At 39.5% G+C, this 27825-nt stretch overlaps 1 protein-coding gene across 3 annotated transcripts; it reads right to left on the bottom strand.

Annotated features, from left to right (window-relative positions):
- Positions 1-27825, bottom strand: lrrc3ca (leucine rich repeat containing 3Ca). Of its 3 annotated transcripts, none has more exons than XM_047377619.1 (3): positions 27627-27825; positions 23521-23660; positions 1-1135 (listed from the first exon to the last, which is right to left on the bottom strand). In XM_047377619.1, exon 3 carries the CDS (start codon positions 1051-1053, stop codon positions 259-261), a length of 795 nt encoding a protein of 264 aa, XP_047233575.1. In that variant the 5' UTR covers positions 1054-1135; positions 23521-23660; positions 27627-27825; the 3' UTR covers positions 1-258. The 3 variants fall into 3 exon arrangements, with proteins under 3 accessions (XP_047233575.1, XP_047233574.1, XP_047233577.1); XM_047377618.1 differs by having other exon boundaries at positions 23521-23637; XM_047377621.1 differs by lacking the exons at positions 23521-23660; positions 27627-27825 and adding an exon at positions 5206-5689.

Below are 27825 nucleotides of genomic sequence, written 5' to 3'. Positions count from 1 at the left end.
TGGAGTTCACAAAAAATGCCACTGCTTTTTATTTCCTTAGCACACAGGCAAGGCCATCAACTCAGCTATCAAAACGTTCTAATGGCCTCTTGAAAGATGAATTATTAATCTGGACTACATTACATCCATCTCGGTTTTCTTTGTAGGCAAATGTTTTATTATCTTTTAACAGCAGGGCAAAACTTGAGACTCACGATCACTGTCTAGATACATGCCAAACATGCTTGTTGCTATATAGCATTTGTGGTTCAATCAACTCTACACCACGGTGCTAATGGTGGAGGACTCCTCTGATTTGCCCTGCCTGCTAGGCAACGATTTGAGATACTCCAAGTGTCTGCGGGCATCCTCCTGATTTGCCCTGACATAGTAGACCAGGTAGGAAATAACCATGGTGAACCAGCCAAACATTACAACCAGCATGGCTACGTCTGTAGTCCTTTTCATCACCACACACAAGTCTATATCTGGTTCCAAAAGGAAGGCGAGTCCTTGAACTCCTATTTCCTCTGGATCAGAAGTCTGGCACACAATGCCTGTCAGTGAGGCCGGCTCCAGATCCACACGGGGCAGAGCCATCTGCAGATTGCAGTCACAAAGCCATGGGTTGTTTGTTAGGTTGGCACGAGCTCGAAGGCCCTCAAAGGCGTCCGGGTTAAAATTCACCAACTTGTTTGAAGACAGATCTAGGAACTGTAGAGAGGAGCCAAGCCCTCTGAAGGCACCAGGTTCCAGCTGGCCTATCTCATTGTGTGATAGGTCCAGTTCAAATAAATGGGTCAAACTGGCAAAAGCATTTGTTGGAACTGCAGTTATCAGATTAAAGTCAAGGTAGACACGTCGCGTGTCATTGGGGATGTCCTCTGGGATCTCTGTGAGCTGCAGGTTGCTGCAACGCATTGTCTTGCCTTCACTCTCTGTCTCAGAGCAGTAGCAATTCTTGGAACAAGCAGTGGCAGCGTGATGGAAGCAAGTGGTCATCAAGACCAAACTGTGCAACAGCAAACACATGACCACCGAGTAACGCAGCAGCCAGACTGCAGCTAGGGGCATTGTGGAATACGAGCATGCTCCAGGGAAGACAGCAGGAGTTCAGGGTTGAAATCCACATCAGCCTCCCCAGTTGCTGTCGAACCTAGAACAGAAAAAGCAACACTTTATTCAGAAGGGCAGAGAGGGGACTATGCTTTGAACAAAGAAGAGCAATAAAATGCATTAAATGATTAACACCATACTTCAAAGATAGTTGTCAGTTATTAGGGGTGCAGCCTTTTATCTAATTGCAGTGTGGAGGCAGCAGGAAAGCTGCATGCTCATATCAACATGGAGGTAGTCAGAGAAAAAGACCTCTACTATGTTATACATATAAAAAGAGAAAAAATGATCAAACACAGAATTGAACTCTGCACAATAAACGAGCAAAGAAAATTCCTTGGTGTCGCTCTGCCTCTTTTATAATTGACAAGCCAGCAGTGCAAGGCTATTTCAGTACCCAGAATACAAGCATTAACATAGTGATCTGACACCATGTGAAACAAAATGTTACAAGCTGAACCTGATCGGAATCTGGTCACAGTTTTAGAGTTAAAGGTTTTTCAGTTTGTTTAGCACAAAAATTTCCCTCCTTGCAATCTTTTCATCTACTCAATAAAAAGGCCCAGTTACTCAGAAGTGCAAGTAACAAAAAGCTTGTCCATCTGTCCTCTAACTTAGTTTATTTTTTCTACCTCAGCTATTGAAAATAGCAGGTCTACCCACCCCAACACACTTCATTAATAGCTGATCAGGACTACCACCTATCCTGTTACTAATCCTCCTAAAGAAAAGTCCCTCAGTGAGTGTAGCATCACTGCTGGCCATGCAATCCTTTTGTTGAGATAAATGCTAACATCGTAAACAGCAACTAGGCCAACAAACCCGACAATGTGATGCCCTACCTTTGTGCTTGAACAAAATGAAAAAAAGAAAAGTAATTCAATCACACCTGTTAATTTCTTCTAAATGCCAAGAGACTGGGCAAGATCTGCTTACCAAGATAACAAAATGAAATGGGCCTCTATGTACCTTGAAGTACCACATGACAAGGGGGGATGAGGACAGTGCTGCGTCTGTGTGTTTGTTGAAAAACAGCTAGAAATCATCATGTCTTGGTCTGGAAAATAGCCTGCTACAGGTCTGATTCAAAGCCCAGATGAAGCTTCACTTTGCGTCTTTGGGGCAAGAAAGTTTTTGTGCTTTGCAAAAGCATTGATATCCTTGACATTTTTCAGATTTTGTCTGAACAACAATCTTGAACCGATTTTGTTGGAATTTTATGTGATAGCACACCATAGTAGTGCCTATTTATGAAATGGGTAAAAAATATATACATTTTTTAAAAGTTTTTCTTACAAAAACAATTCTTAAAAAAGGAGCAGTTTCTATAGTTTCAATCGTTTAGTGTTGTTGTTCAACTGGAAGGTGAACCTCCACCCCAGTCTCTAGTCTTTTGCGGCCTCCAATAGGTTTTCTTCTAGGATTTTATTGTTTTTTTCCATCCCGCGATTCGTCAGCTCTAACCAACTTCTCTGTCCCTGATGAAGAAAATCATCCCCACAGCATGATGCTGCCACAACTATGTTTCAGTGTGAGGATGATAGGTTCAAGATCAGTCTTTTTGACACACTGAGTTTGGTATCTAGGCCAAAAGGCTCAATTGAGGCCTCATCTATCAAGAGAATCTTTGTCTTTGCCTTTGCTGTGTCCCCCTACATGACTTGTTGAAAACTATAAAATGGGATTTCTGATGATGGGTTTCTTCTTGCCAAAACAAAGAGTTGTTTTGTTTCTTGTGGGCAGATTCTTCCACCTGAGCTGTGGATCTCTGCACGTCCTTCAGAGGTAATATGGGCATCTTGGCTGCTTCATTTGTTAATGCTCTCCTTGCCCAGCCTGTCAGTTTAGGCAAACGTCCTCATCTTGGTAGGTTTACGGCTGCAATAAAGTCATTTTTTGGAGGTGGCCGGTGGGGGTGGGGGTAGCTAGTCGTATGTAGAGAGTTGAGTTTCTGAAGCAACTACTTTGCAATTTAGCTACATTTTTTTTTTTTTTTTGCCTAGTATGATGATCACACCTCCCAGCTAAACTCAAACACGTCCAGACATGACTACTTCTTCCTGCAGTTGCACCTTTACCTAAATGAGGCTTAACCTGAGGCTTCGGTTCCTGTATTGTAAACAAGGAGTAAAGTAGATTCTTCGTGCAATCAGTGAATCATTTGCCGTTGGTCAACAGACGAGAAATCTATATGAAGGTGGCTGATGAATCTAAAATTTGAGTGACCACCGAAAGCCCCACAGATGAGCTTTATTGCGTCTTAAACTAAAATCCCATGGAGGAAGAACCCTGTTTGTGCTTGGGCTAGATCACCACAATAGAAATGTTGGCTTCTAAAATGGATTAAAAGCACTGCTGAGATCTGTTAGGTACTTTTATGATCTGTGATAATTTATGATTGGCATGAGTGTGACATGTCGGTCTTTCAATCCCTAACCGCAATCTCCGCCTGCCAGAGAAAATGACTACTTAAAATAGTCAAACACTAAACCAATGTGCTCTCAGTGATTTAAAAGCACAGAAACCCCCAAATGAAGGCCAAATTAAATTACGTATTTTTGCTCTCTTCTTTGTCCATAACAGTGGAGTTAATAAGGAAAATGTGTATTATAAATATGGATATAATGCACTACTTTGTGTTGATTTATCACATAAAAATCCTTACAAATAATAAAAGGAACTAATACTTTTGCATGGCACTGTATCCCTACATCTTCTAACAAGGCCAAGGTAAGATACTTTCAAATGTTTTACTGCATGGAATAAGTACGAGCATCCACAGTAGAAGCAACTGAACGCACACGCAAGTACAAAGTCTCGTACATTTAAAATTAGGCCCCTGCAAAAGGGTGCATTTTTCCCTTCCAGTTTGCTAGCCTAAAATTTCGCCGAGAGATAATTGGGGAGGAAAACAAGAGGGCTGCTGATGAAGGAGGAGGAGGAGGCGAAAACATGTGAACAAGAAGTGAAATTGGACACATGAGCACAGGCTTGTGGGAGAAAGAATGATATCAAGGAGATTTAAGGCGAGGGGTAAGATTACAGTGACAACACTGAGAACATTGCAAGACACTAATGAGATATTGAGGAAAAGGGTAAATGTTTTCAAGGCAGCTGTGATAGGCAGTTGGCAAGAGAAAGAGTAAGTGGTCGAAGATAGAGGTAAGTCGCTTCAGTTTGAGATCAACGCGCACAAGACAGAATGAGAAGGAGTATGAACCAAATGAGAAGCAGGGTGGGGCATCATAAACAGCAAATGCAATAAGTTTGATGGAGGCTTTGCCAGCATTTCTTAAATTTATGGACTTTTGCTGTCATTGTTATTTATGCTGCTTTTAATTTACGCAGGAAAAGCTATGTTCTGGAATAAACACAGCTCTCTTGCAGCCACAGGTCAGACTTGCTTCATAAATTCACTGCTGTCAGGGCCACTCCGTAAAAAGCCACTGGCACCGGTTGTATAAGGGAGCATTATCCCCATTATGGGGACTCAAACCCAACCATCAAAGCAAGTGAAGTGCAGTGACATAGTTATTTAGTGCTAAAGTGGTCGGTTTTAGTGTATGGATCAGACCTAATGGAAACTATTCACTGTATGATTCTAAAAAGCATAAAAAAAATATGAGAAAATAAATTGGAATAACATCCCACTTGTGGATTTATGCAACCTGAATTTATGTTTCATAGCTGATAAGCTTTAATAGCACTGCAACAACAATCTTTTGGGCTTCATGAATGTACAAACAGAGCTCTTTTAATGGGTTTTGGATATAATAAAAAGCTTAAATGTAATCAATATGCAATGTTAAAGTAAATTATTTAAGACTTAATTTCAAGCTCAAAATTTCTGCTACTGTTCAAAATGCAAAAATAAATAAAATAGATGTTAAATAAATTATCAAATAAATCTTAAATAGGAATTGTACTCAAAATATCAAAAAACTCAAACAAAATGAATAAAAATAGATAAATTCAAGTTGAGTTTACTGTTCCATTAAATCTTAGTGTTGCTTTTCCTCCTTTTTAAGAACTAATTTTGAAGCTGAAGACTACTCACAACACTCCGTAATGACACCATTACGCGTAATGATTAGTTTCGCGCACACTCACGTCGTTATTCCCGTTTCTGCTCTCCTCTCCATGGTGCGTTTCTGAATAAGTGGAACGTCCCGCTGCAGATCAACGCAAGGACCGATCAGTGCCGTGTATTGGTCCGGTTCCAACAAGTCCTCCCCGCTGCCCTTTAAACTTGCGCCGAGAGCCGCTCTGGCTACCATGACGTGCTAAACGCTCCTGCACTCCCAGGCTCCCTCCACTGAACGAAGCCTCTTTGTTTCCACGCAACCATAAAACCACGCGGCGTGAACTGACAGTCCCGGGGTTGTATACTTTGTTAAGGATTCTTAAAAATTGTAAATGAAACTCCCCCGATGAATGCAGGGAGTATAGGCGCGGGACGCACGAAGCGTTGAGTGAGCGCACACTGAAGGGCGTGCTGGCTCTCTGCAGCTGCAGCTGAAAGGGGGCTGAGTGCATGCAGAGGAAATTCATGTAAATAGCTTTTGTGATAGTCCAGCTGAACGCATTTATTCACAGGGGTGTGATGGTTGCCGTGAGTGAAGAGGGTCTTCTGTGCGTCGTGCATCAGGTGCCACTAAGTGAGCGCCCCTCCCACATGCTCACACAAACACAGAAAAACATCTCATGCAATGCGCAGATATGGAGCGGTTAAACTGGCAGCCGGCTGTTATCACGTTTGATCTGAAAGCTTGTTGTTTCAAACATGCAGCCTGGCTGCCAGGACTGGCGGGATCTGTGGCCCTCTCTGTTCCTGTCTGCTGCAAGCCGATAAGGTAGCCCAAATCAAATTCACTATATAAACAGACGTATATCAGCCTGAGAGTCAGCCAAGCAGCGAGGCCCAAGGTATTAAAGGAATTAAAATCAATAAAGTGGAATACTCCACCCAGACTCTCCCTGGTGCTGTAAGAATTTTTATGATTAACTTACTTTGCTTTCTTCCCGTAATGCACCTAAAATCATATTTCACTGCTCTTTAAATGGGATATAATATTCCCCTTTAAGCAATTTGAAATGTCTTAATAAAATGTGACACTTTGTCCAAAACAAATCTGTAGGCCAAGTAGAGCACTAACGCACTTCTAAATGTGCTGTCTTTGAGCTAATTTCTGTGCATCTGATTTTGAAGGACGACATAGTAAGCCAGTACTTCCATAAACTTCATGATACTGGGCATGTGTTTTTTGATAATGTCGTTTAAACAGACATATTCAGTAAATAAGAATATTAATCAAATTGATCTTTTCAGTGACTATTTACTAAGTGAAAACATTATACAGATTACACTGAAACAAGGAGACGGAAAGGTGTGAAGCAGGTAGACCTAATGTAGCTAATTATGGGCTGACTGTGGCAGGGAGTGGTAGCTAAAACCTGAATGAACTGAACAGAGAAGCAAGAAAATTATCTAACCAAAGGAATTCTTACAGATGCAACAGAAAATATACTTAAAATGCACCATGAACAAAATACAAGAATAAGTCATAAAGTAAACTTAAGGAAAGAACTAATAAAGCGGTACCTGAAGAATATAAACAGCCATGAGCAACAACCGAAACAAAACTCAAAAACCTACAAATCGTGACAAGGGTTGTACATAAAGTTATTCCCTCATGATGGCACCAGTTACTAATGCAAGCATCCAAACCTCCTCTATACAGAAAAGAGGGTATTCTCAGACTTACAAGCTTCACCCCTTTTCCTCTAAATATAATGATGGTCATTATGGTAAATGGGCTGGAATTTATATGCAGTAGCACTCTAGTCATACTGACCACTCAAAGAGCCCTATTTCAGAGCCATACACTCACAATGTGTGTGCACACATTCATACATCAATTAATAAATCAGTAGGCAACTTGGGGTTGCTTTGAACAGGGCACATCAATATGTGGTAGAGGAGGAAGCTGGAATCAAACCCTCAACTCTGCTACTGTTACTTTTGAGCCAAAGTTGACCCATTTTAGTTTTATCAGACCACAGCATGTGTGTCTAAAAATCAAGTCAGACTAAAATGTTGCTTCTTATGTTGCTTTTGGAGTAATGGCTTCTTCCTTCCAGAATGGCCTTTCAGTATATGTTAGTGCAGGACTTGTTTTCTCTGTAGATAATGGTAATCTTACCAGTTTCAGCCAACATCTTCAAAAGGTCTTTTCCTTTTGTTCTGGGATTAATATACTATTTCACTCAAAAACAGGTTCATGTATGGGAAACAAAGAACTCGCCGTCCTCATGAATTGTATGATGGCTGAATCTTCCTTTTGTGTTTATATGTACACATAATTGTTGAAAACAGATGAACGTGGCACCTTCAGGTGTCTGGAAATTGTATCAGAGGATGGACAAGACTGGTGATGATCCACAATTCATTGAGGTAACAAAAGGTAACAGTGTGGCTGAGGTGTTACCTTAAGATACATCCACAGGTGTCCCTCTATTTAACTCACATGTCAGAAGTTAACAAAGCCATGACATCACCATCTTGTTTAAATGGAGAGTAGTCTTAGTCTATTTAAGCTTTTGATTTTGAAGAAATGAATAGAAAAGTCTCATTATTCTGGCATTTGACAAATAAAAAATTATTTGGGTAAACCTAACTGACCTAAAACAGGAACAGTTCAGTCTGATTTAGTGTCATACTGTGAGAATAAAGGTTGTGTCTTTTCATTCATTATGTGTAATTAAGTGGTTTTAACTGTGCATGTGAATTACATAAAAATGTTATTGCTCCTAAACCTTTTCCAGTATGTTGTCTATGTGGTTGCCTCTGTCAATTAAAATAGAATCAGATAGCTGCAAAAGCACATGACAGGGAAACCGTGGAAAATAGTATTACTTTCTTCATAGAGAAGAGAGCACTGGCATTCAGTTCATCTCAGCTTAATAAAAATTACTTGAAATGCTCTAATGTGGTTGGCTGCTTTGGGCTCCCTTTGCATTCAAAAACCAAGCTTTACTCTTTCAAGAAGTTCCTACATAATGTTTTCCTACAGTTTGTTAAATGTCTCAAAGCAGAAGTGAGCACCCTTTGATATTTGTGCAGATGGATGAGTGAGAGTTTTGCTGGGAGACCGATTCTACAATGTCAACTTTTTATGCCCTGAGCTGCAGTGAAACAAAAAGACTCATATTAATAAGATCTCGGCCTTTCACTTTCATTTTTTATCCTGCTTTTTTCCAGCTCCTTCACACAAATGTGCACACTTTTAGCTTCTTACACACTGTACAGTGCATACTTATGCACACACTAACACGGCGGCACACATAAGTCATTCCCGAGCAAGATCAAAGTGCTGCCTCGTCTTTGAGAATGCATTAACCTGCTTTCCTTTTTTTATGTTTTTGCCTGTCTTGAACCTGTTCATCAAAAGCTCCAAGAGCAGTGTGCTAAAATGATTTCCATGCTATTGCAAGTAACGGGCACCTCAACCTGTGAAGACTCCTGTCTTCTACCACTGACATTAAAGGAAAGAAATATGGAATCCAAAATGAAAGTACTATACATATTCAGAGCTATGGATAGCTAAACACTTTTTTAAAAGCCACAGGCCTTACAGTGCTTTATTTTCTGCTGCAGCACATTATTATTGGGTTTATCCTCCACTGACATGCTGCGTGTTGCTGACTAAATTCCAAATGCTCATTGACAGGTTACTAATCTTTTGTTTCTATTATTTACATGTTTGCTTGCTTTAATGTTCAAACATTACCACTCAATACTTTGTTGTAGCACTTATTGTTGTTGTCTGTCTAAGGATGGCAACATGGCAATGTTTTTCATGGCAACCCCAATTAAGCAACTGCCTAACTGGGGTTATTATAGATGATACTCTCAAAGTAGGAGCTCACCTAATTTGTTTTAAGCTATCATTGATGCACCAGTGTGAATGCTCCGTGTAAGGCAACTATATTATGGCTGGTTCTTACAGCACTGAATGTTGACTTAAACCTGAAATGACCAAAATAAAATCTGATAGACAGTAAAATAAACAAAGGTTCATTAGCTCACACTCTAAAACCAAACCTAGCTAAATTAACCAATAGTGTAAGGAAGGGCTAAACAAGCCTGTATCTAATGGGGAAGGAATTGTGATGGAAGCAAGACTCTCCTGCCTCCAACAAACAGGTTCTCATGTTACTTTCAATGCCTGTTGGAAAAATAAATTAAAAGGGCAATTTGGTCTCATTTAGAGTGTTGTGAAAATGTTATTGGTCCTTTAAACATTCCTTCTGTTTTTTATGACACACTTAACTGTTTCAAATCATCAAATGCTGCTGTGAAACAGATATACTAAGTCAATTAAAAAAGCTATTTTTAAAATATGATTTTATTTTTTAGAATAAATGAGCAAGCCAAACCAACCTGGCCCTATGTGAGAAAGTGAATACCCTCTTGGGATGTTGTTAATTAACTATGATTGACCACATTTATTTGGAAACCTGAGTCTAATTTCACCTTTTACACTTCATGGATAAAGAGTACTTGTCTGACAACAGGAAGTAGGTTAATAAATCTCAAAAAGCAAGACATCATGTCCTAATCTTTTTCATTCTCTCTAAACTATCAGACAGGAAAGGGTTACAAAGCAATTTTTGAAGCCTTGAGACTCCAGTAAACCATAGTTATCCATTACAAGAGATTTGCATGGAGTTGGCATGTTCTCTCCAGGAAAATGTAGGTTCTTTCTAAGTAATCAGGCTTCTATTCCACAGGCTTGAAATCATGCATGTTGGATTAGATGGTCTGTTTTATACATTTAATTTCAATTCAATTCAGTTTATTTATATAGCGCAAATTCACAGCACATGTCGTCTCAAGGCACTTTACAAAAGCAATTCAGTTAAATCATACAGATTTCAAATTAGGTACATACATTCCAATTGATCCTAATTATCAAACAGTGCAGTCAAATTGAGTTTATTATTCAAAAGTTTATTATTTAAATGTCCTTAACTGGGTGGGGTGACTTGTCCAGGATATACCCACCTCTTGCCCAATGGCTAATGGAGATAGTCTGCTTTAGCTCCACCTCATACCCTCATTCCAAACCCAAAAGAATAAGTCAGTATAGACAGTAGATGGCAAGAACGCCTTCTCTAATATTAATCAACAAAGATTTACTCTGGGGAGGAATTTTATTGAACAGGGTGACACGATGTCAAGTATTGGCATTTAGACAAAAATGTTTCTGTTTCTTGCTTGTTTATTTTATTAATTTTTTTTAGCTAGATTTGAGCTGAATTAGCACCCTCTGTATAAAAAGCAAGTGCATTACTGCTCCAGCATAGCACCAGGTAATTATGGAAAAAAAACATTGTCTATTAAAACAATTGTCACATACACTACTCTAATTTGTACACTTTAATGCTGATTCAAATATTTAAAAATTAAGACACATCCCTACCCAGTGTCATAAGTTCTAATTTATATAAAATGTTATTTATTGTATATTCTTGTTTCATTGTCTCAGGCCTCTTTTCTATTAAGATAAATTTACTTCTCAGAAAAAAGAAATACCTTTAAAACTTCTGGTCAGCAAGCAGTTATGCCACAAGAGAGGAAACTGAGAAGAGTAGTCAGATGTATTGAAGTGAAAACCTCCAGCTCTAATGGACTTCTTTTTTTTTTTTAAATATAGAAGTTTTAGAGCTGTGCTTTCTGCTTACAAATCTGTGATTCAGAGACCTCCAATGGTCCTATGAGAAATCTAAAGTGCTTTTCAGATATAGGATACAGAACACTGGTTGTGTGTACAAGTCAGTACAACAATAATTATGTTAGTCTGACCAAAAGCAGATTTGTTTGTCTCCATTTCTACTAGATCAAATTTTCTTAAAACTGCAATAACCACCCCAATACTGTGACTATGAGCTGAATTATTCCTACTAATGAACTATCGCATAATTACATGACTACAGACCTGTCACCTTGACGTCTGTCGTCATGAAATCATTTGAGCGAGTGGTGTTGAAGCATCTGAAGGACAGGCCCCCTGCTAGAACCCTTACAGTTTGCTTACCAGACAAACAGGTTGGTAGATGATGCAGTTAATTTGGGACTACACTTCATTCTGCACTACCTCAACCAGTAGCTAGATCACAAACTTCCTGACTGATCGACAGGAGCAAAAGAGACTGTGGAACATCTTCTGGACTTCTGCAGAACTCTACCCTACACTGCCTTACCTCACTATCTTCATCAGCACTGTGTCAACTGTGGATAATTTCTGGTTGCTGACACACATACTCTATTGGGACCTGAGGTGGTCCTCACACATAGACAGTGTTCTGAAGAAGGCCCAGCAGAGACTGTACTTTCTGCAACAACTCAAGAAGTACAACCTTCCACAGAAGCTGCTGGTAAATTTCTATCATGCCAGTTTGCATCATGTCCTTTGTTTGTCCATCACTGTGTCATTTGGCTCATCTATAAAACACTACAGGTTCAGGCTATAGCGGACAATGAGGTCTGCAGAGAGGATCATCAGGGCTGACCGTCCCTCTATCCTGGACTTGTACAGTTCTAGAGTCAGGAAAAGAGCAGTAACCTCTCCAGAGACCCCACACAACCTGGACAAAAACTGTTTAGACTTTTGCCTTCAGGTCGGGGCTACAGAGCGCCACTTCCCCCAGGTAGGTCTCTCTGATGAACACAATGAACACCTTGCAGCCTGAGTAGTTAGCTACTCTGTTGTGAAACAAAATAAGCATATTTGCACTACCACAAACTGCCTTTCATTTTTTTCTTTTTGTTATATATTACAAAAAGGGTTGTACATACATATACATTTATATTTTTCATTTATCTTTATTTCTTCTGAAGTTTATATAGTTATACTTAAAGTCTGTACACTGTGAGCACTTGAAAACAAAGTCAAATTTGTAAACACCAACCTGATTACACACTTTTTGCAGTGTTATTGTATCTCTATTTTAAGAGAAAATCTTTGTGGACTTCTTTTTTTGTTTGTTTGTTTGTTTGTTTATCCTACTGTGGTGTATGGTAGCCCAGCGTGAGCGCCCTTAATATCGTTGTACCCCCCTGTCATAGACAATAAAGACTATTCTATTCTATTAACTCTTGGCCAATTAAGCTGATTCTGAACATACAGTACATTCATGAGGTCATAGCTACAAGGAACATTTAAGTCCCTTATTATAGCCAAGATAAAAATCAATTGATTCTCTGCCCGTGTAGAAAAATATACTGAAAGATACTTTCATCAATCTGCTAAAACATCTGGATCTTCCCATCCCTCACTAATTTACTCCACATTAAGCTATAAATGTTGAAGTCAAAACATAGTTGCACGTATTTGACCACATGGACGTAGGTGCAGTGTCAGTGCTCCTCACATTACGCCTAACTATGTTCTGCCCTTAAGGGTTGGTCAAGTTTTACCACTACCACTACACTAAGCATCTGAGCAGGCTTCCGCCTCTCTGCCTGCTCAGACGCTTTTCTCCTAAGCTCCCCGTTTACTTGCATTCTTTTACTCCTAACTTTTTATCTCTTAGCCAAAATTACAGAAATATTGGAATAAAACTACTTCTTACCAGCGACTCCCAAGGATTATTATTTTTAGCTTCTTCTAAAGGATTTTGATGTTTTTATAATCGAACCCGAAAGAAGGACAAGTTGACGCCAGCTAGCCAGCTAATCAGCACAAGATGCCTCCCTTCACCACAGAGGACTTCGAAAACTTTTACAGAAATTGGCTGTTTTGGAGATGAAAATCCATCAACTTTCAGTGAATGTGGAGGTGAATGTGGGGTACAACAATGATTCAACTCTACCTGTGATCCCAAACAGTGACAGCCAACTCAACGACACAGCCGGCAAACAGAACACTGAGAATAAACCTACCGGCAGACCCCACTCGCATGTTTTAGGCGCATGCACACAAAACAAATAATAAAATCAAGGTAGACAACTCACTGGAAGATCTCAGCAATTAAATAAATTAGAATGGCCAGAATTACAGAGAAATGCCTGTTTCCCCTGGGAAAAGGAGACTTTGACAGCGAGCTGCTGTCACAACAACTGATAGGAGGGAGACAGATGGAAATAATGGAATTCCACTCCAGAATAGATTTGCTCCACTACAGAATGACAACCAGGAAAATTGTCCATCTTCTGAGAACAATAAAAGGTTTGAGAACAACCTTCATTCTAAACAGTCTCCTGGGCAAATTTGACTCTTTTGAATATTTGGCTCTCCAGGTAAAGAGCCCGGTCTCAACCACGTTCTTGAATATTTACAGGCGTCCTAAGTCCAAAACAAACTTTTTCAGTTATTTTAATGAGCTTTTATCTGTGATATGTGTTGATTATGACTGGCTAATTATTGTGGGAGACTTCTACATTCACCTGGACAATCCTGAAGACAGAAGTGCAATAGATCTATGTGACACTCTTAGAAATGTTGGTTTGACTCAACATGTTAAACAGCAAACGCACAAACAGGGACATATTTTGGACTTGATTATCACTAAGGGTCTAAACATTTCCAAGGTGTCTGTAACTGATGTTGCTCTATCTGACCACTTTTCTGTTATTTTTGAAACCATCATCTCCAATGGCTCAGTTAGCCAAAGAGACATAAGAAAACGCATCTTTAAGGACGGTGCTGCTAAAACCTTTTAACTGGATTTACTCTTCTACCTCCACTTTGCCCTGTATCACTGTAGATGAGCTGGTAGATAACTTTCGTTCTAAAATCTCGGACATCATTGATTCAATTGCTCCAATTAAAGTGAAAGTCGTTTCTGGGAAGAAAATGTCTCCATGGAAAAGTGCTTCACCAGTCAGAAGTGAAAAAAGGGAGTGTCGAAAAGCTGAACGAAGGTGGCGAAAGACTGGACTCCAGGTTCACTATATTATCTATAAAGACTGTCCCAATACCCTCACTACACCCTACGCCCCTCTATGAAGTGTTTACTACAAGTGCATGTAGGGGTTGAAGTGCGCAGGTTACAAGCTGCAAAATTGGAGAATTGGGACAGCAGGGGTGACGTCATCAACTTGCACCTCTACACCATAACTGCAACATCAAAAAGGGCGGGAACCAGCGCTGTTTTCACAGTCTTGCTGCTAAAAAGAACTATTTAAAACCGCAACAAGCAATTGTTTTGAGGAGAAGAAAGTGCAGGAAGCGATGGAGGCTTATACACCAGACTCTCGCCGCACCAGTGTTTGTTTGAAAGGTTACTTCAGTGTTATGACCTACTGACTGCCCAGACTCACTCTGAACCCACTGGTATCTTACAATGTTGAGCCTGGAAAACCAGTAAAAAAATATATTTGTCGGCTTGCTGTCTAAAGTTTACACAGTTCTTATTATTCTGATTTGATAGCTGGTTACGTTGACGTTTGTGATTGGTTTTTGCTCAGAACGTCATCTGCAGCAGTGAATTGTGGGTAATATACTTCGGCGAAGTCCGCTTAGATGCGGGCTTCCCCGAAGTGTGGATTGAGGGCACAAAGGGGGCGGGGCTAAGGACGACTCTGGAGAAATGGGTCACACTACGCACTCGAACCCATCAACGGGAACGCGCAATTCAGGGACATAAGGGTGGAAGTGCGGATATTGGGACAGGGACAGTGATTCTGGTCTTTCAATTCAATTCAAATTCAATTCAATTCAAAAATACTTTATTAATCCCAAAGGGAAATTAAATGTTGTTATAGCTCATATTATGAAGGTTTCCTCAAAGAGCCGTTGTAGATGCTGATGGCTGTGGGCAGGAAGGATCTCCTGTAGCGCTCAGTCTTACAGCGGATCTGAAGAAGCCTCTGACTGAAGACACTCTGTTGTTGTAGGACAGTCTCATGAAGAGGATGCTCAGGGTTCTTCATAATGTTCTTCATTTTATGAAGAATCCTTCTTTCCACAATGATCTCCAGAGGTTCCAGAGGAGTCCCCAGAACAGAGCCAGCCTTCTTTATCAGCTTGTTGAGCTTTTTTAAGTCCCTGGCGCTGATGCTGCTTCCCCAGCAGATGATGGTAGAAGAGATCACACTTTCCACAACAGACTTATAGAAGATAAGGACCTAAGCTTCCTCAAGAAGTACAGTCTGCTCTGTCCCTTCTTGTAGATGGCTTTACAGTTTCATCTCCACTCTAGTCTGTTGTCCAGGTGAACACCGAGGTATTTATACTCCTCCACCACCTCCACTTCTTCTCCCATGATGGAAATAGTTTTTGACTTATTCCTGTTTCTCTTAAAATCTACAATCATCTCCTTTGTTTTAGTCACGTTCAAAATGAGATGATTGTTTCCACACCATGCCACAAAGCGGTCCACCACCTTCCTGTACTCAGCTTCTTGTCCATCTCTGATCCACCCCACAACTGCAGAATCATCCGAGTATTTCTGCAGATGACAGGAGTCTGTCTTGTACTGGAAGTCTGAAGTGTACAGAGTGAAAAGGAATGGTGAGAGTACAGTCCCCTGTGGTGCTCCTGTGCTGCTGACTACTTGGTTAGACTCACAACCCTTCAGTCTCACAAACTGTGGTCTGTTTGTCAGGTAGTCTTTGATCCAGGAGATTGTTGAGGCCTCCACCTGAGTCTTCTGGAGTTTCTGACAAAGCAAATCAGGTTGGATTGTATTAAATGCACTGGAGAAATCAAAGAACATGATCCTCACAGTGCTGCTGGCTTTGTCCTGATGACAGTGGGTTTGTTGAAGCAGGTGTATGATGGCATCTTCAACTCCAACTCCACAGCGATAAGCAAACTGAAGGGGGTCCTGATGGTTTACTGTTTGCTTACTCAGGTGGGCCAACAGGAGTCTCTCTAGGACCTTCATGATGTGAGATGTCAGAGCAACAGGTCTATAGTCATTGAGGACTGATGGGTGAGTATTCTTTGGTACCGGAACAAGACAGGAGGTCTTCCACAACACCGGAACCTTCTTCTGGGCCAGGCTAAGGTTGAAGAGGTGCTGCAGAATCCCACAGAGCTGCTCTGCACAGGCCTTCAGGACTCTAGGGCTGACATGATCTGGACCTGCAGCCTTATTCCGATTCAGTCTCTCCAGTTGTCTCTTCACCTGACTTCTTGAGACACACAGGTGGAAGGGGGAAGCAAAGGAAACATCAGCATCTTCTGATATGGTTGAAGGCAAACATGTAGAAGCAGAAGGGTCTAGGGCTGAGGTGGAAGATAAAAAATGTGAGGTGTTACTGGACAGCTGTGGGTTCTGTGGGTCAAAGGAATATGGAATGTCTGTTTGGCTGTGAGCAGGAGAGGAGGATGCGAAGCTGGTTTCTGAACTGAACCTATTGAAGAATGTGTTCAGTTCATTGGCTCTGTCCAGACCTCCATCGGTCTGATCTTCTTTCTGCTTGAAGCCTGTGATCTTCTTCTTCCCTGTCCACACATCTCTGATATTGTTTTGCTGGAGCTTGCTCTCCAGCTTCTTCTTGTACACCTCCTTGCTGTCTCTTATCTTGACTTTAAGTTGCTTCAGTATAATCCTCAATAATTCTCTGTCTCCCTCTATGAAGGCTCTTTTTTTCTTGTTAAGCAGGTCCTTCAGGTCACTGGTGATCCAAGGTTTGTTATTGGGGAAGCATCTCACGGTTCTGGTGGGGATGATGTTATCCACACAGAAGTTTATATAGTCGGTTACACACTCAGTCATGGCATTGATGTCCTCTCCATGTGGCTGGCACAGTGCATCCCAGTCTGTAGCCTCAAAGCAACCTTGCAGAGCTTCTTCAGCTTCCTGTGACCATTTTCTCACAGTCCTCTTTATTACAGGTTGTCTCTGAACAAGGGGCTTATATTTCGAGCCGAGAAAAACAAGATTGTGATCTGATTTGCCTAGATGAGGTTGTGCTGTAGAGATGAATGAGTCCTTGACATTTGCATAAAACAAATCCAATGTTTTGTTTTCTCTGGTAGAGCAGCTGACAAATTGTTGAAACATTGGAAGTGTAGCAGAGAGTGAAGCATGGTTAAAATCACCAGAAATTGCCACAAAAGCATTGGGGTTTTGTGTCTGTAGTTTAGTAACAACTGAGCTGATTGCATCACATGCAGTGTCAGCAACAGCGGAAGATGGAACGTAAACTGTTACCAAAATAACACTGGTGAACTCTCTGGGTAAATAATATGGACGAAAACTTACTACCAACAGTTCAATATCTGGACTGCAGAGATGACACTTCACAGTAACATGTCCTGGATTACACCATCTGTTGTTCACAAGTACTGCCAGTCCACCTACTTTACATTTGCTGCTCCTCTTTAAATCTCTGTCTGCTCGTATGGTTCATCCAACTTGTTTCCCAACGATCTCACATTGCCCATCAAAATCGACGGAAGAGATGGTTTGAACTTCCTCCTTCTCTCTCTTCTCTTAGCTCCTGCTCTGCATCCACGGCGTCTCCTTTTCAACTCATCAGGGATTTGGGGTTGTAGTTGAAGTATTATTTGAGCTTTTGAGATATTAATCAGCTGCTCCCGGTTGTAAGAAACAACCCCGTTGCCATGGCAATGCATCATAACAAATGTCCAAAAATAGAAAGTATTAAGAAAAATCCTCCAAGCTGCACAGCATCCGACACTGGAGTGGACAGTCATACAAATAAAATCAACTGTATCCACCACAAGAGGAATAGTTCCCAAAAAACAATAAATCAGAATCAATAGTAACAGAGCTATTTCAACCTGCTGCCACCTTGAGCGGCGCAATTCTAGAATTCAAGGAGGGGAAGCTCAATTTCAAGATTGCTGATTCGCTCATTTCGCTGTCAACCAAAAAGGGATTCAGCCTCAGACAGATCATCCAATCATCATGCAAGCTGAGCGTCCGGGCCAGCCGAGCCCAGCCCACTGCCCCATAGACCCCCAGAGACGCTGAGCGTCATATGGGCGGGACAAAGCCCAGCATTTTTACTTCGCTATTGAACTCACTGTTTAAAGAACTGTGAAGCTACGGGAATGAGTGAGAGGAAAGCCGCGTCGTTACCAGTGATAAGAAGCTGATTCTGAACAAAGGTTGAGCGCTTTGTAGCGCATATTTAGTTAATGACAAGTACACACAACAATATATATTTGATCACTTATTTTTTTGACATTTTAGGGGAAGCTGAGCTTCCCTTGCAGTCTTAGAGCAATCGCCACTGCTATACAGATATAACATACAACTGAAAAATGCAAGGGAATCTCTCTTTTCTGAGATAATCAGCAAAAACATTAACAATGCTCGTGCATTATTTGCCACGGTCGACAGGTTAACAAACCCTCCTGTAATTGTAGCATCTGAACTCCACTCTACCAGGGCCTAAAATCAATTTGCTAACTTCTTCACTGAAAAAACCCAAAAGATCAGAGGGCAATTAGCACATCTACTCCAGTACCAAAGTTGTCTCCATCTAGAACTGATTTTGACAAAATTTCCCAATTTCACCAAATAAACTACAAAAACTTAGAAGAAATCGTACAGCAACTAAGCTCTTCTTCCTGCTGTCTCGATCTTTTACCCACAGATTTCCTTAAGCAACCTTTGCCCGTAATAACATCTGATTTAACAAATAAACAGGTGTTTTCCCCCTGGCCCTAAAAGCAGCAATTATAGCGAGTAAGAAACTAATTTTTTCTTGCCCTTCTTTTTGTGATGTTATTTGTATTTTAGGTTGTTTGAACCTGACAAACCTCTATTGAAAAAGAACTTGGACAAGCTGCTACAGCAGAACTACATGAATCTCCCCTTCATTAGGAATATTGAAAAAGCTGTGTTTCAACAGTTAAACAACTTCCTAACAAATGACCAGCCGCTTCGATATTTTTCAGTCAGGCTTCCTGCTCACCACAGTACAGAGACTGCCCTTGTCAAAGTGTTCAGTGACATCTGTATAAATGCAAACTGGAAGAACCACATTGCTGGTATTATTGGACCTTAGTGCAGCATTCAACACTGTTGATCACTCCATTTTATTAGAGCGCCTGGAAAACTGGGTCGGCCTTTCCGGTACAGCACTCGATTGGTTTAAATCCTACTTGAAGGACAGGGACTGTGTGTTAATTTTACTTCAGAGACCCCAAAACAAAAAAAAAACACATGTGGGGTTCTCCAAGGATCCATCTTAGGGCCCCTCCTATTCAATATCTACATGCTCCCCCTAACTCAGATTTTAAACAAAGTTATAACTATGCAGACGACAGCTATACCGTACAATGTCACCAGGTGACTATGGACCCATTCAAGTCCTGGGTAAATGCTTAGAAATCAATGCATGTGTGGCAACACTAGGGAACAAGTCTGATACTCTGCCCCTCAAAGCAGAGTGACCAGCGGATGTCAACAACGCCACCTTGGGAATTGTGGAAATAAATCGCCAATAAAGCACTTAAGGTTCATAGCCAAGGAGAGCAAGACTTTATTTCACAAAAATAGTCACATTTTATTGTTCCATGTGTTAAAAGACAATATTCCAAGAGCCACAATAGGAAGGGAAGTACACAAGACTGGGGCCTACCAGCAGGGGGAGGGCAATCTAAGTATGGGGAACTGGTTCCTAAAACAAATGAGTGAAAAAGAAATCACCCCAAGCACTTGTGAACAAACACTCGATCGTGAACAAATCCCAACACCAGTCATGCGCACTGCACAGAGGTCCAGTTCCCCTGGATGCCCCCCCACCGCCTTCAGCTCTCAGCCTGGAGACAAAAGAATGGGATTAAACAAAGCAAACACTAACAGAAAAGAACGACCCTACAATTTAAACATGAAATGCTAAAATGAGGTTACCCCTAACCTGACATATCCAAGCATTAAAAAGCCATATTACGTAATCTAAAAAGTCCAAGCTGCTACCTGCAGCAAGGCCAGAGGCCACACAGAACAATGGAGTAACACTTAAACAAATTTAAACAACAAAAACAAAGCAGCAGGCTCTCCAGTGAGCTGCAGCAGCTTTATGTCTGAAATGAAATTACAGATTAATAGGTGATTCCAGAAAATGGCAGAAGGTAGAGGAAGCCATGGTCATCTACCAAAGCTAGATGACTCCACCCCGACCAAAGGAAGAGCGTTTAAAAGTTAGCACACAGCTTCAGTTAACACAGCTAGAAACCACCAGTCAGGCTCGAAACCTGGGTGTAGTGATGGACTCAGGCCTGAACCTTCAGAGGCACATAAAGGTAGTAACAAGGTCGACCTTCTATCACCTAAAGAACATCTCCAGGATTAAAGGACTAATGTCTCAGCAGGACCTTGAAAAACTAATTCATGCGTTCATCATTAGTAGAATTGATTACTGCAACGGTGTCTTCACAGGTCTGCCTAAAAAGTGGATCAGACAGCTGCATTGATCCAGAACGCTGCTGCCTGCGTCCTCACTAGAACTAAGAAAGTGGACCACATCACCCGGTTCTAAATAGATAGAAGATAGATAGACAGAGAATAGAGTTTAAAATAGTTCTGTTAGTCTATAAATCACTGAATGGCTTAGCACCAAAATACATTACAGACTTGTTGTCAGTATCAACCATTCAGACCTCTCAGGTCTTCTGGCTCATATCTACTCTGCATACCCAGAACCAGAACCAAACATGGAGAAGCAGCTTTTAGTTCTTATGCTCCACTAATCTGGAATAAAATCCCAGAAAACTGTAAAAGCGCTGAAACCCTAAGTTGCTTTAAATCAAGATTAAAAACTTACTTGTTTAGAGTGGCCTTTGCCTGTGTTATCTAAACATTATTAGTTAAGTTTTCAGTCCAATTTTCCTTTCATTTTCTTATCCATCATTCTATTCTCTTTTTTTTTATTACCTCTGTTGTTTGATTTTCTGTATCATTGTAATGTTTTTCCTTATGTACAGTGCCTTGAGTGCCTTGTTGCTGAAAAGCGCTTTATAAATAAACTTGACTTACCCTACTTTTTGAGTGATCACACCAAGACTAGGAATGTCCACATGTTATTTTGGTAGGGCTGTCTAGACCTACAAAACTGAGATTGTTTTTTAGAAGAGCAATTAAAAGGAAGGTCTGCCAGGTAAAATAGCCAAATAAATACAAATGTATTTTTTATGCGAAAGTCTTTTTATTGCTGCCACAAGCATTACGGTGTATAGTTTTATGTTTTCACCTTTGGTGTCGTGGGGTCAATCTTCCTTAAAAGAAAAATGAAAAAATTCTTCCTTAAAAGAAAAAATCAATGGTTTCATCCCAATGTCTCTTGAAAGTCAAGACTGTTGATTTCCATGCTATAGCTCCAGCAAAGACAAGCCAAATGCATAAATGCATCAGCAGCCATTGTCCATCTTGCGTATCTACATAAACTCATTCCACTCCAAACCGCCACCCGTACCCTCAGGTCGTCCAGCGGCTGGCTCCCCCCGAATCTCCTCTACCAGGCTCCGAAACGCGGGAGAAAGAGCATTTTGTTCTGGTCCACCCTGCTCTGGAATAGCCTCCCTCCAGAGCTGAGAGACTTGCAGAGTCTGGATTCTTTTAAAGTTGGACTTAAGACATTCCTGTTTAGGAAAGATTTTAACTGCTAAATATCTCTATTTTATTCTAGTTTTGTTTTATTCTTGTGTTTTAATTGTAGCACTATGAGATTCCTTGGAATGAAAAGTGCATTATAAATAAAATTTATTTTTATTATTATCATAAAGGGGCCCATTTGAAATATAGGGGCAGTGATGTTAAATCCAGGAAATAGGATTCAGGTTTGGAATCAGAAACAACATAAGGTTATACGTTTAAAAGCTCTTTGCTTTTTTATTGTAGGCCAGTTGTTGTAGATCTTTGGGTGCAATAAGATTTGTGCCTTTGCTTTGAGCTAAATACTAATGATTAAAAAATTGGTCAACATAATATTTCTTAAACTCAGCATGCCCTTATATTTTTCTGTTTACACATAAAACTGGTCACCTAGCACTTCTATACACTTCGTAATCATATAGGAATGATTTTAACTAGAATAAGATGTTCTCAGAAGAGAAAAAAATACCAGTTTCATGGTATTTATCCAAAACAATGTTGATAAAATATATAGCATGATATATTTGCTTTTGTTTAGAACTTTCATTTTATTTTTTACCCCATGGCCAATACAGGGAAGGTTGCCCCATAACGTTTTTATGAAAAGATTTTTATTTTTGTTTTTTGCATTTTTTTAAATTTTCAATCATTAATGTCAGACCTAAATCTGAAATTCCATCTGGGTCAATGAAGTTATTGAGAGTCTTCTGACTAAAAATATTACTAATGTTTTGGAGTGGTCCTGCCAGAGTTCCTACTTGAATCTAACAGAGAATCTGTGGAGGCTGAAGATTAGGGAGATGGCAAGGAGAGATTGAAACCCTTTGAGCTTATCACTGATTGCTGTAATGCAAATAAAGATGTATCCATTGATTATAGAGAAGAGTATAAATAATTTGGACATTTCATTTTTTTTAGTAAAATGTAAATAATGACAGCAAAATAATTTTTTAATGATGTGATATTTCTTATATGTTGTTTATGTTTGTGTTCATCAGAAAATAAATTCTTTGTTGAATAAAAATAATTTGAAATCTAAACATACAATGAGAATTAATAATTTTGGGCTTAACTGTATATTAATTAATATCATTAATTCATCAGTGTCAGTATTTAGTAGAAACTAAAACGTTGTAATGTCAGGATTTTGAAGGTGCTACAGTCATAGTGCTATGTGAAAGCCAATTAGCAAAAAAACAAAATCATCTGGTGCATATCCGTGAAGGAGATGAATGGAAAACAGCATTCAAAACTCACGTAGGACACTTCCAGTATTTAGTCAGGCCCTTTGGTCTTAGAAACGCTTCTGCAGTCCTTCAAGCCCTCATCATTGATGCCCTCAGAGATTTCATTAACATCTTTGTTTATGTCTATCTGGGCGACATCCTAACCTTTTCTAAGGCCCCTGAGGAGCATCATCAACATGTCTGCCAGGTCCTACAAAGACTGTTAAAAAAATAAACTTTTAATTTAAGCTGAAAAGTGGGAATTTTACAAGTCGTCAGTTACCATCCTGGGTTTCGTTTTTGAGGGTGGACATGTACTGCTTGGGAAACACCTCTTGGCGGTATTTCCTGCAAAGACCTTTAAATGTTAAGTTGTTATATTCACCTGTAGTGGCATGCCTCTAGTGATTGATGCTGTTCAAGCTGTTTTCCTCTGCCCTTTTAAAGTGATTAATAATTCTCCTTCTCTCATTGTGTCTTTCAGACTTGTTCACAATGACAGCCAGGAAGGGGTATTCACACTAAAGGTCATGTTGTGGACTTTCAAGGGCACTGCTGAGCAGGATATGCTAAAAACAATAACCAAAAAGAAGCTAAAAGAGTATTTTTATACCTGTAGAGATGTGGTGATCTGCAACATATTCCGTGCTCCTGTCCTGATCTTCTGTATGCATTTCATGCCATACTTCCTGTAGATTATCCATCACGCACATGGAGACATGGGTGTTGGCTGGAAAAACATGTCCAGAAACACTGTGAGGATCCAAATAAATCCACTTAAGCAAAATAGGGGAGGATGCCAACTGCCAAGTTAATTCATCGTTCTTCTGAAATAACTTCCTGAGAAATTGGGGTTCTTCAAACATAATTTAACTTTGTACCAATGCAACAGTCCAAGTTAATTTAGTTTGCTAGCTTAGATTTAGTTAGCCTTCTGCAGTCTGTATGCAGTTTGTTAAATGTTTGTTTAAAAAGCTAGCTAATGCACTGTATTTAACTAAATGACACCTTTCAAGCTGTATTGACCACCCAGACTCCTCTTGTTTTCTAAAAGCTGTGTTCATCTTTTAAAGCTGACATTCATACAACTCTTCTTACAGTTTCTCATAGGCCACTGTGTGCCTCTCTTTACAGCAAAATGTTTAACACTTTACCACATGGGGTTTCCAGCTCCAGTCCTCAAGAGCTACTATCCTGCATCTTTTAGGTGCATACCTGCCCCACCTGAATCAAATAAATGGCTCATTACCAGGCGATCAGGGCTGAATGAATGCTGATAAGAGAACTGATTCAGGTGTGTTGGAGAAGGCATGTCAAAAAGTTGCCTTTCTCTATTGCTCTCTCGAGGACTTTAGTTGGACACCCCTGCATTACCACTTGAATGTTACATTGTTATACACTTCTGCATTTGAATTTCTCTTGTGATTGAAGACGGGGGTCTAACTTTCACAGTCAGATTACCCACCTTTTACTTATAATACAGTGCCAGTGAAAGGTTTATACAAAAGAGTTTGTGACAGTGTTTTTAGTACTTGGTCTGGCAACAAAACCAGTTATGTATTGGAAAACTCAGTAGAACCATCAACTAAAACAGGTTTACACCATAGAAAGAATCAATGTGAAATTGCAACTAGGAATAGACTCCTTTATCTAAAGAAGTACATAAATTATTTTATATTTAGGAGTATAACCGAGTTGTACCATTTCACTGTACTGTATGATGCCGGATAGTAGCTCTTGAGGACTGGAGCTGGAGACCCCTGTGATAAAGGGTTTTTAGGCAAAACACTTTTATTCACTTAGAGAACATGGATACCTTCAAGCTTAAATAAAATGTGCAACTGTCCCCATGGAACGGCCAAATGTCTTATTGAGAAGAGTTTTAAGTTAAGTTAAATCTTTTATGACAGGCAAGTTATCTATTGAAAAGACTCTTGATACCACTTTAAGTTTTCAGTTGAATCACTTGTTTACCCTTCATGTTAACATCTGTAAAGTTATCAGTATCTTTTTTTATCTGCCAAAAGCTATCAAGCCCCAGCAAACAGCTTCTTCAAGTTGCTGTCAAGGGACTCGTGACACATGAAGTTTCTGTCTGTTTCACATCCCCAACATTCAAGCTTAATCAGGCAACAGAAAACACAGAGCCATCAATAAATAAACAGGAAAGCAGTTCATACTGAGAGGACATCCATCTACTTTGCTGGGTGACTATTTTTGGATGCTAAGTACTTAGTATTCCCACTTTCAAACTGCCCACTTGTAAATGGTAAAAGGAGGTCTGTATGAGTGTATTCCAGAGCTGGAAGAGTAATGGTACACCTGCAAAAAGCAAAATAATAAACTCAATTTAAAATTAACTTAATCTCTTAATATCATTCATTTTAAGAACAGATACTTTTATTATAATGGTAAATAGCTTCCTATCTCTATGAAGTCTTAACACTGTTTATACAGATTTCCTGATGATGTGCCAAATTTTAGTTTCAACAGCACTGTGGGACTGCTGTGAAACCCACACTGGGGAGAAAAAGTATCAAAAATTCTCAGTAAATACCCTAATTGGTAATTTGACAAAATCCACATAAGATGTTGGAAAAAATAGAAGTCATCCACATATACAAAGAAATCAAAACAGCCCATGTAGTCCATTAATTAAGTTGTGTAATATCTTACTTAATAAAACGTTGTGTAATAGGTGGAAAGACACTTGAAATGTAAATCAAAGACATAGAAAGAAATTCCATTATTCTTATTATTCCTAACTAAAGTTTCTCATTATGAAGGTATCACACAAGAACCAGGTCATGATTAGCAAAAGTAAAGAGCTTCCTTAAGACCTTTGCAGCGACATTTACACAAAACATAGTGAACAATTTAGGTCTTTTGTGAGATTATGTTCATAGTTATCTAGAATCAAAGCAGGAAGTTTAAGAACATTTCCTGCAGATATTTAATCAGGAAGAAAGTCTAACAAACCTTTTTTAAGAAAAGCACTGTCTTGAAAAACTAACACGTGGGCTTGTGTACTTTGAATATAATGTTTTCCTTATGCCCTGATATATAACATTTAGGATGAAAAAGAGATTACCAACTTTTTATACAACTGTTTCACACAATCTTTTCACAATAATCTCCCAGGAAAGTTGTGTGCTTCAAGAAACAACTAGGGCTTCTACAGAGAACAATGTCTGAAACTAATTGTATCTAATCATATGTAAGGAGGCAATCAAAAAATGATTTAATTGCTGAATTGATTTAATTTTACCTCACAAAGTGAATTTAACGAAAATATTATTCCACCCTAGTTATGTTCGCATACTTGCAAAACTACATAATATTAAATTTTGATGATAAACTATCTATTTGCAGGTAAAGAAGAGTCAAAAAGATTTTGTTTTGAAGCAGGCATTTTCTTTTCCAGTATGAACAGAGAGGAAGGCAGCCAGCACATTCTTTTATAAGGAAATTAATAGCTTTCAAGTACTAAAGAGTCCAGATGTTAAGAATCAAAAATGGTGTGTATTTGCGTCTTTATTTGTGCTGTGGGTGTACCTGTGTGGATTTACATCTGCTGGCCGACAGCTTTTCAAACCTGGTCTATTATTGTGCCAAGGTCAATTGAGTAGGCAACAGAGAAAAGGTACATTTACAGCTTTTCAGTTGGTTAAAAGCAATAGGGCAGGGAAATATAAAGATCTGTATTTGCTTGGATCTTGAATAGATTATAACTTTTTCTCTGCTGTGCCTCCTTTCAAAAATGTGGACCCCTGAGATATGTTACCTCAGCAGAGCATGACGGTGAGGCAAACAAAGCTTTGTGTGACGCACAGCTGAGCAACACATTAGCTAAAAGCTATCACTAAAATACATCAGTGCATCTCTGGGGAAATACACCCATTAACCAGTGAACAGCTTTCATACAGCTATCATGTGTGCAAATGTTGTATGTGTATATGTGTGACTGAATAAATGGGGGAAATGAGGGAGGACATCCCAGCATGAGAGGAGAGTGATGAATGAAACAAAATCTACACCGTAGTAAAAATAAAACGGAACATTGCTTCAAGAGAAAGAGCACTCTCTGTGAATAAGTGAATCATTTTTTAAAATCTTTCCAACAAAAATGTCTGATGAAATATTTAAACCTTAACTTGAGCCTTTAGATCTTGTTGTAATTCTTTTCATTTATGATTGTTTTTACCTGTTTTTGTATTGTTATACTTTCATCTAAACCATTATACCGTAGCTCTGGTTGCATGTTTAGGCTTGTTGTCTTGCTGGAAGGTAAACTTTCACCCACCCTCAAGTTTTCTTCAGCCATTAAATAGTTTTCTTCCAGTGTTGTCCTGATTTCTACTTAATAATTTTTTTTTTGACAATTTTGGCCATATTTATGTCCCTGGTAAAAAAAAAAAAAAAAAAAGCCTGGCACCAGCATGATGTTGCAACTACTGTGTTTCACTAGTATTATGGTGTGTTCAGGGTAATCTGTAGTACTAGTTTTCTACCGCACGCAGACAAAAAAACCTTCATCATTTTGCTCCCATCTGAATATTTTCTTCCATATGTTTGTTGTTTATATGCTCTACATGCCTTTTGGCAAACTGGAAAATGATTTTTCTTATGGCTTTATTCCAACAATGTTTTTCTTCTTTCCAGTTTTTCATAAAGGACAGTTTTACAACTAATAGTTGTCCTATCAACAGATTCTCTCACCTAAGTTGATTATTTCTGCATCTCCTCCAGAGTTTCCATGGGCCTCTTGGCTGCTCCCTGATTAATGCTTTTCTTTCATAGTCTGTCACTTTAGTTAGACATCCATGTCTTGTATGGTTGGCTGCTGTTTTACACTTTCCAATTTCTGATGATGAAATCAACAGTGCTCAAGGGTATATAAATCTAATTAAAATTGTGT

The sequence above is a fragment of the Girardinichthys multiradiatus genome, chromosome 10, assembly GCF_021462225.1.
Source record: "Girardinichthys multiradiatus isolate DD_20200921_A chromosome 10, DD_fGirMul_XY1, whole genome shotgun sequence".
NCBI classification, from domain to species: domain Eukaryota; kingdom Metazoa; phylum Chordata; class Actinopteri; order Cyprinodontiformes; family Goodeidae; genus Girardinichthys; species Girardinichthys multiradiatus.
The sequence above is the reverse complement of the archived record's forward strand: the minus strand, read 5'-3'. Positions and strand labels throughout refer to the sequence as shown.

Coding starts and splice junctions, on each gene's coding strand:
- lrrc3ca (XM_047377619.1), bottom strand. CDS start 1,053: ATGCCCCTAGCTGCAGTCTGGCTGCTGCGTTACTCGGTGGTCATGTGT.